The sequence below is a fragment of the Carlito syrichta genome, unplaced genomic scaffold, assembly GCF_000164805.1.
Source record: "Carlito syrichta isolate Samal-C Ts95f unplaced genomic scaffold, Tarsius_syrichta-2.0.1 Scaffold316850, whole genome shotgun sequence".
Lineage (NCBI taxonomy): Eukaryota > Metazoa > Chordata > Mammalia > Primates > Tarsiidae > Carlito > Carlito syrichta.
The window spans coordinates 92,378-102,067 of record NW_007260946.1 but is presented as its reverse complement, the minus strand read 5'-3'; the positions used below and the strand labels follow the sequence as shown (position 1 = coordinate 102,067).

The 9,690-nt window shown below is 43.0% G+C and overlaps 1 protein-coding gene across 1 annotated transcript in view; it reads right to left on the bottom strand.

The window, feature by feature from the left end:
- TET1 (tet methylcytosine dioxygenase 1) overlaps positions 1–9,690 on the bottom strand; it is a 55,194-nt gene that overhangs the window by 6,273 nt on the left and 39,231 nt on the right. Inside the window, exons 6-8 of the mRNA XM_008074671.2 lie at positions 8,510–8,599; positions 6,072–6,209; positions 1,642–1,993 (exon numbers count right to left, since the gene is read on the bottom strand). Coding sequence (XP_008072862.1) covers positions 1,642–1,993; positions 6,072–6,209; positions 8,510–8,599 — 580 coding nt within the window. The remainder of the gene's footprint in view (positions 1–1,641; positions 1,994–6,071; positions 6,210–8,509; positions 8,600–9,690) is intronic.

Genomic DNA, 9,690 nt, shown 5'->3' with positions numbered 1-9,690 from the left:
GTAGAGATGAGGTCTCACCAAGTTGCCCAGGTGTGTCTCGAACCTGCGGGCTCAGGCAATCCTTTCGCCTCGGCCTCCCAAAATGCTGGATTACAGGCTGAGTCACCGAGCCCGGCCTATTTTTATTTTTTTTGAGTGAGAATCTCTTACTCCATCTCCCAGGCTGGAGTGCAGTGGCACATTCAAGGCCACCCTAGAGTGACTCTGGCAATCCTTCCGCCTCAGCCTTCCAAGTAGCCAAGACTACAGGTGCGTACTACCATGCCCGGCTAATTTTTGATTTATTGTAGAGATGAGGTCTCACCAATTTGCCCGGGCTGGTCTTGAACCCAGGGGCTCAGACAATCCATTTGCCTCCGCCTCCCAAAGTGCTGGGATTATAGGGTGAGCCACCGAGCCCAGCCTGTTTTTAATTTTTTTGAAAGAGGGTCTCACTCTGTAGCTGAGGCTGGATTGCGGTGTCCAGCTCACTGCGGCCTCAACCTTCTGGACTTGAGTGATACTCCCATTTCAGCCCTCCATGTAGCTGGGGTTACAGGCACACACCACCAGGCCTAGCCAATTTTTTATATTGTTTTGTAGAGGTGAGGTCTCACTATGTCTCCTAGGCTGGTTTTGAACTCTTGGGTTCAAGCAGTCTTCCTGCCTCAGCCTCCCAAAGTGCTGGGATTACCGGCCTGAGCCACCATGCCCAGCCTTATTTTAATATATTCTTATCATAGTTCCCATCAATTTCTCATGAATTTGAAGTACCACTTATTCTTGGCAGAGATGATTGTCATTTCCTAGAATTCTGCCTTGATCACCCTTAGCATCAGTTTAAATAATACAGTCAACACATATTTCGAAGCACCTCATTGAACCATTTGGAAGTCTTAGGTGTTAGAAATGTTTTGGTAAAAGGGAGATACTGCTGTAAAAGGAATGAATATAAGTATGTATATTCCTTTGTGAAGAAAGAAAATTGTCTTGAAAAAGAGTAGGACTGGGTGTGGTGGCTCATGCCTGTAATCTCAGCACTTTGGGAAGCAACAGAATGAGACTCTAACTCAAAAAAAAAAAAAATACTGATGGGGTAACTTTCTGGTTGACTCTTGCTTTTGGCACATGTGTGAAAATATTTTCAGTGTCTTAGTTCGAACTTTTTTTTTTTTTTTTTAAGTTGGAGTCTCACTCTGTTGCCCAGGCTGGAGTGCAGTGGCACACTCATGGTCACCGCAGCTTTGATCTGCTGGGCTCAGGTGATCCTTCCACCTCAGCCTTCCAAGTAGCTGGAACTACAGGTGTGTACCTCCACACCCAGCTAATTTTTCTTGACTTATTGTAGAAATGAGGTCTCACCAAGTTGCCCTGAACTCAGGTAAATCCTCTCGCCTTGGCCTCCCAAAGTACTGGGATTATAGGCTTAAACCACTGCGCTTGGTCTCTTAGTTTCAACTTTAAACAAACTATAATAATTAATACAAGATTCAAGAACAATTAGTTAATTAATATCTACTTTAAAGTTTTTCTTTTCATTATGTCTCATCCCTAAGGGTTGTAACAAAAGATAAATGAGAGGAAAAATAACGTGCAAGAAGTCCAAACCCTTCTGTCAATCAAATTTGTACAGAGAAAATCCACAGGCTCTATGGGGCTCACCTAAAAGTGGCAGTGATGACGCCTTGCCGTTATTTGTTGATGTCGGGTTGTTCTTCCGCTTGACTCGAGGAATGAGTTTCTTCTCCACTGCCCTTATCTTATGTGCGAGAACCTCTGTCATCATCGCAGCTCTCTTCTTCCCAGAACGGGGAACAGGCTGAGTGAACCGTGTTCTTTTTTTGCGGCGGGGTGTGAGGACCTCGATGGCCCCAGATTTGATCTTGGCTTCCATTCCTTCCCTTGAGCCAAACTCATCTGTGTCTGAAAGTTTATAAAGAGGTAGCACATGGAGCTGCTCATCTTGAGGAATAACACCCAAGGAGCGGTTATCTTCTCGTGTTAAAGTACAAACCTGATAGGAAGAAAACATGAAATGGGAAACATAGGTTGTGCACATTCATCGTAGCTATCACTATCTTCTTTCTGTTGCCATTGGGAGAGCAATCAGTATTCTCATTTTCTTTTTTTTTTTTTGAGTGGGAGTTTCACTCTGTGGCCTAGGCTGGAGTGCAGCGGCATGCTTATGGCTACCAAAGCCACAAACTGCTGGGCTCAACTCAGGCAATCGTGCTTCAGTCTTCCAAGTAGCTGGAACTGCAGGCATGTGCCACCATGCCTGGCTAATTTTTTGATTTATTGCAAAATTCTAGCCAAGTTGCCCAGGCTGGTGTCAAACCCTTGGGCCCAGGCAGTTATCTTGCCTTGGCCTCCCAAACTGCTGGGATTGCAGGCAGAGTCACTGCACCCAGCCTTATTTTATTTTCAGTTGATTACGGATGGTATATTAATTGTGAATATATATTTTATACCAAGCCACTCAACTCTATTCAATTCTATTAGTAACTTACCAGTTGTTTGTCAACAGGTTAGACTAATTCTGACTCAATTTATCAGGTAAATTAAAATTGTTATGATTTTAGCTTATACATAGCACCCTATTTCTTTTTCTTTTCTTTTCTTTTTTTTGAGTTGGGAGTTTTACTCTGTTGCCCAGGCTGGAGTGCAGTGGCAAACTCACAGCCACCGCAGCCTCGACCTGACGGGTTCAAGTGATCCTTCCACCTCAGCCTTCCAAGTAGCTGGAACTACAGGCATGCACCACCACTCCTGGCTAACTTTTTATTTTACTGTAGAGATGAGGTCTCGCCAAGTTGCTCAAGCTGGTCTCAAACACGTGGGCGCAGGCAATCCTCTCACCTCGGCCTCCCAAAGTGCTGGGATTATAGGCGTGAGCCACCACGCCTGGCCCCCTATTTCAATAATGTCACATTCCATAGGTAGAGAGAGCATAATTAAAATGAATTGTTCCGCTAGGCGCGGTAGCTCATGCCTATAATCCCAGCAGTTTGGGAGGCTGAGGTGAGAGAATTGTCTGAGTCCACGGGTTTGAGACCAGCCTGGGCAACGTGGCGAGACCTCATCTCTACAATAAATAAAAAAAAATTAGGCGTGGTGATGCATGCCTTTAGTTCCAACAACTTGGAAGGCTGATGTGGAAGGATCACCTGAGCCCAGCAGGTTGAGGTTGCAGTGGCTATGAGCATGCCACTGCACTCCAGTCTAGGTGACAGAGTGAGACTCCAAATAAAATTTAAAAAAAAATTATTCTAATTTCCTGTGTTTTCCTCTGGGATGTTTTTGCTTCTGCTTAACAGAGGGACATGGCTGGGTATACCTGTAATCCCAGTACTTGGAAGGCCAAGGTGGGAGGATTGCTAGATGTTAGGTATTTTTAGACCAGCCTGGGAAACAAAGTGAGAACCCCATCTCTACAAAGAAAAAAAGTGGAACTTACTTATAGATATTTGTCTACCCTCTTTTTCAAGATAATTTTTTTTTTTTAATTTAAAGTGGCAGTGATGAGGTCTCGTCAAGTTGCCCAGGCGGGTCTGGGCTCAGGCAATCCACTCAACTCAGCCTCCCAAAGTGCTGGGATTACAGACTGAGCCACCGAGCCCGGCCAAGATAATTTTTTTCTTCACAAAGTGAATTGAAAATATCAAGCAAAAAAAAGAGGTATAAGAAATTTCTCTTCCTAGTAGGACCAACAGTCTTATAAAATCTGAATGAAATATAGATACATTTTCTCTCTCTCACTCTTTTTTAAAAGGCAGGTTCTCACCCTGTCATCCAGGCTGGAGTGCAATGGCATGATCATTGCTCACCACAGGCTTGAACTCCTGGGCCCAGGTGTTCCTTTCACTTCAGCCTCCCAAGTAGCAAGTAATCCCCTGCCACACACACATGCAGTTAATTTTTTCTAATTTTTAAAATTTTTTTGTGGGGCTGAAGTCTTGTTATATTGCCTGGGATTACAGGTGTGAGCCACCATGCTTGGCCTACTGAAATCAACTTAATGGTCGACAGGGAAATAAAGGATATAAGGAGTAGATATGAAGAGCATAATTTGAAAGACTGTGGAGCTTGGTACAGTGGCTCATGCCTGTAATCCCAGCACTTTGGGAGGCAGAGGTGAGAGGACTGCCCGAGCCTATGGGTTCGAGACCAGCGTGGGCAACATTTTTAGGCCTCGTCTCTACAGCGAAAAAAAAAAAATTAGCTGGGCGTGGTGTGTGCACACCTATAGTTCCAGCGACATGGAAGGCTGAAGCAGAAGAAGGATTGCCTGAGCCCAGTAGGTCAAGGCTGTGGTGGCCGAGAACATGCCACTGCACTGCAGATTAGGCCATAAAGTGAGACTCTGACTCCAAAAAAACAAACAAACACACAAACAAACAAAAAAACTGGGAAGACTAGGGAAACAGACCGTGTGAAAAAGAGGAGAGAGGTAGTGGTAGAATTTCAAGAGTTTGAGTTTTTCAGATGGGGAAAGGTCAAGTTCCAGGAAAAAGCCCCATTCATTGCAAGAGTACATTACAGTGGAAAGAACACGGAGAGGCGAAACAGACACGTAGTTTGACTCTGAACCTAATCCAGCTAGATCATAGATATTCTGTAATGAGGTAATTCAGGTAAAATGTACTAGCTAAGTGATGATGGATCACGGCCTGGCTAGTATTCTGCAGGCTGGATTTAGGTAACTTCAACATTTGGAAATAACACTGGTCTCAAAGACTATACTCAACTAGACTCATGTTGACTCATGTCAAAACCCTCTCAGTGAGTTGATATACTTCAATTGTACAGCTGCATGTGGTCACAGGCTTTAAGTCAGAATTTGACACTTAGCTTAGTTCATGTGTGGCACCTGAATCATCCTGAAACTATCCCTGTCCTGTGCCCCCACTGGTCTGTGGAAAATTTGTCCTCCACAAAACCAGTCCCTGATGCCAAAAAGTTGAGGACTGCAGGTGTAGAAGAATGATATACCAAAAAAAAGCTTTTGGGTTTTTTCTTTTTTCAGTTGAGGTCTCATTCTGTTGCCCAGGTCAGAATGCAGTGGTACAATCACAGCTTATTGCAGCCTCAAACTCTGGGCTCAGGTGATCCTCCCAACTCAGCCTCCTGAGTAGCTGAGACTACAGGCACGTGCCAACACACCTAGCTAATTTTTTTAGAGACGTGGTCTCACTATGTGGCCCAGGCTAGTCTCAAGCGCCCAAAGTTATGAGGTTACAGGCATGAGTCACCACACCTGGCCTATTTTGGCTTCTTAATCTGTCACCATTGACCAAGCAATGAAGAAAGACTGCTTTTTGATAGAGCTGATTGTATACCTCCAATTACACTGAAAGAGGCTATAGCTAAGTCTTTCCCCCGCCCCACGCCCGGGTTATTTTTTGATTTATTGGTAGAGACGAGGTCTCAACAAGTTGCCCAGGCTGCTCTTGAACCCCTAAGCTCAGGGAATCCTCTCACCTCAGCCTCCCAAACTGCTGGGATAACAGGCTGAGCCACCGAACCCAGCCTATAGCTAAGTCTTAATGAAGATTTTGAGATAACCAGACATCTAATAAAGTGATGCAGTGTAAAAACAGAGACAATCACTCTCTACTCATTCGTTTTATTAGGTCACGAGAAGACAATTAGTTGAAGAAAACAGATAAAAGGGGGTTGTATGATTTTCCACGGGGTCTTCTGCCTAATTTATGTATCTATTGATTGATTTCATGTGATGGGCATGTGATTAGTTTCATGACTGTAAACATGGTAGGCACACCTGAATTAAAACACTGTTGATAATTGGCACAATTCCCTCACAAAAACACTGACGTGCAGATGGCAAAAATAAATATTAATTAACTTGGGAGCCTCTCTAAACCTACTCTGGTTCAGAAGGCTGCCTGATTAAAAAAAAAAAAGAAAAGAATAGAAACCTGAAGTAACTTGCTCAACTTTACACCTACCAGTTTGGTAACACAGAATTGCTGCCTTAAATAATCATATACCCCTATCTCCCAACAAACATACAATTAAATCTAAGCATCTAGTGATGGACCTTACAGACAAAAAGTTTCACAGGTACATACCACAGTGCTTCCATTATTCATATTATGAATGTCTCTGTGAGGATGGGCGCAGAAGTCCAAGCAAGCAGTGACCCCAGAGAAAGGACGACCTTCCTTGCTGCCAAGCCGACATTCTCGGGCAACATTTTCATATTCCACCTAAAAACGAAAGAAACACAACTTTAAGAGACAGAAAGAATCACTTTCCTTCAGAAAACAGTAAACATAATTTCCTGACAAGTTTCTTAAACTAATTACATGTTGTAGTTTCTGAGACCAACAGCACATTATTGTGGTAAATATGTAGTTTACCAACATTCAGGATAAAGCACTTGACAATTATGGAGTGACATGACAATCACTGATTTTATATCTAAAGACAGGGAAAGGACACTAATTCCTGCTAGAGATGGAGAAATAAGTAAAGTAGCCTTAGTAAGCTGGGCTCGGCGGCTCAGCCTGTAATCCCGTGCCTTTGGGAGGCTGAGGTGAGTGGATTGCCTGAGCCCGCGGGTTCAAGACCTGCCTGGGCAGCGAGACCTCATCTCTACAATAAATCAAAAAATCAGCCGGTCGTGGTAGCGCATGCCTGTAATTTCGGCTACTTGGAAGGCTGAGGTGGAAAGATTGCCAGAGCCCAGCAGGTTGAGGCTGTGGTGGCCGGGAGTGGCCACTGCACTCCAGTCTGGGCGACAGAGTAAGACTCCAACTCAAAAAAATAAAAAAGTAGCCTTAGTTATTCCATTAGAAAGAAAGAACTGGGAGCAGTGGCTCAAGCCTGTAATACCAGAACTTTGGGAGGCCAAGGCAAGAGGATTGCCTGAGACCAGGGGTTCGAGACCAGCCCAGGCAACTTGGTAAGACCTCATCTCTATAATAAATCAAAAAAAATTAGCAGAGCATGGTGGTCTGTGCCTGTAGTTCCAGCTACTTGGAAGAATAAGGTGGAAGGATCGCCTGAGCCCAGCAGGTTGAGACTACGGTGGCTGTGAGTGTGCCACTGCACTCCAGCCAGGGCAAGCGAGTGAGACTCTAGCACAAAAAAATAAAAAATAATAATAATAAATAAATTTAAAAAGACCAATAAATGTGCATTAATCACATATGCGAAGTTCAGTATCTATCAACAGTAGATATACATACTTTTCACAAACTATTATAGAAAGAATTTGTAACTTTTTTCAAAATGAAAAGTGGGAATTTAATAAATAGTGTATTATCCATGTTACTACAAATAAACTAAATTTTTTTTTAAATATGAAAGTCTGATCATGTTTAAAATAATTCTGCCATCCTGGAGTTCAAATTCAACTGTCACAATAAGAACACTATTTTAAAAAGACTATGACTGGGCACAGTGGCTCATGCCTGCAATCCCAGGACTGTGGGAGGCCAAAGTGGAAGGAATGCTTGAGCCCAGGAGTTTGAGTCAGCCTGAGCACCAAAGTGAGACCTTGTCAGTACCAAAAAAATAACATAAATAAATAAATAAAAGCCGGGCATGATGGCAGCTGCCTGTAGTGTCAACTACTCAGGAAGCTTAGGCAGAAGGATCACCTGAGCCCAAGAGATTGAGGCTGAAGTGAGCCATGACTGTGCCACTGCACTCCATCCTGGGCGACAGAGTGAGATCACAACTCAAAAAACAAACGAAAAGGACTAGATCATTTAAAAAACTGCCAATTATCTAGATGTACTGTGGCGGTATTTAAATGTTGAAATTAGAATAGTTTTCTATTAACAATGATTGTTGCCGGGCTCGGTGGCTCAGCCTGTAATCCTGCGCTTTGGGAGGCTGAGGTGAGTGGATTGCCTGAGCCCGCGGGTTCGAGACTCGCCTGGGCAATTTGGCAGAACGTCATCTCCACAACAAATCAAAAATCAGCCGGGTGTGGTAGCGGGCGCCTGTAGTTCCAGCTACTTGGAAGGCTGAGGCAGAAGGATCGCCAGAGCCCAGGCAGGTGGAGGCTGCGGTGGCCGGCAGCGGCCACTGCACACCAGTCTGGGTAACAGAGTGAGACTCCAACTCAAAAAAAACCCCAAAACAAAAAACAATGATTGTTTTAATATAAAAAGTTTTCAGAAGCCGGTGGCTCAGCCTGTAATCCCATGCTTTGGGAGGCCGAACTGAGTGGATTGCCTAAGCCCGCGGGTTCGAGACCCACCTGGGCAACTTGGCGAGACCTCATCTCTACAATAAATCAAAAAATTAGCTGGGTGTGGTAGCGCACGCCTGTAGTTCCAGCTACTTGGAAGGCTGAGGTGGAAGGATCGCCGGAGCCCAGCAGGTCGAGGCTGCGGTGGCCGGGAGCGGCCACTGCACTCCAGTCTGGGTGACAGAGTGAGACTCCAACTCAAAAAAAAAAAAAAAAAAAAAAAAAGTTCTCAGAGATGGAGATCAATTTAAAAAGAAAAATTCAACCATGCTTAAAAGTAATGTATGAAGTTCCAGAACATACCTGATTTTGGTAAGCAACTGGAGCATACTGCTTATAAATAGGAGCCAATCGTGTAGCCAAACTCTGTAAGTTATCTTCAAGGTTTTTTTCCTATAGGAAAACACAGTCTTTACCAGTTATTTTATAATGACATATGAAGTGAGTTCAAAGTATGAAATTGAACCATAAATCATTGCTGATGGAGCTGATGTACAATTTATACTTACCCTCATAAGATAGCTACCATAGAAAAATAACACTATTTATTTTCTTAATCGAAACTGTTAGACATTGTTATGCTTTAAGTATGTCTTTTGAAATGAAAATTGTGTTATAAGTTAATTGGAAATTTAAATAGTGTTAGAGGTAAGCTGGAATACTATTAATGTTTTTAAGAATGGAAACTATATATTTATTCAATAGTATTGGGTACTTGGAATAAAGGAAGTTGAAGACAAGTTTTCTGCTAACAAGAAATGATGTCAAAGTAAAGAATTTAGTTACAGTGTGATAAGTTTCTGTAATAGAGAAGAGAGAGTACATACATAAAGCACATACAATGTATCAGATCCTCTCTAAAAAATATGTTCATAAAATAACATCATGAGACAGACATGTTTATTTAGTATTTCTAAAACAGCAAAGTAAGGATGATTGAGAAGTTTATCAAATGTCTCCAGATTCAACATAGTAAGTAGGCAACTGGTTATCTGCAACCAGCGTTCTCTTATCTACATTTCCATGATTGCACATTGAAGAAGACTTGGTAGGAATATAAGGTGCATTAACACTATCAATAATTTGAATTGTAGACCAGGCATGGTGGCTCAAGCCTGTAATCCGAGTGCTTTGGGAGGCCAAGGCAAGAGGATTGCCTGAGTCCAGGGGTTTGAGATTAGCCTGGGCAAGTTGGCCAGATCTTGTCTCTGCAATAAATCAAAAAAATTAGCTAGGCATGGTAGTGTGCGCCTGTAGTTCCAGTTACTTGGAAGGCTGAGGCGGAAGGATCAATCATCTGAGCCCAGCAGGTCAAGGCTGTGGTGGCCATGAGTGTGCCACTGCATTCCAGCCTGGGTGACAGAATGAGACTCCAACTCAAAATACTAATAATAACAATAATAATCTGAATCATTACTAATAGAGACATATGAGACTTTTTTAGAGGAAAGTAATCACAAGAGTCTTTATCAAAAATTTCATTG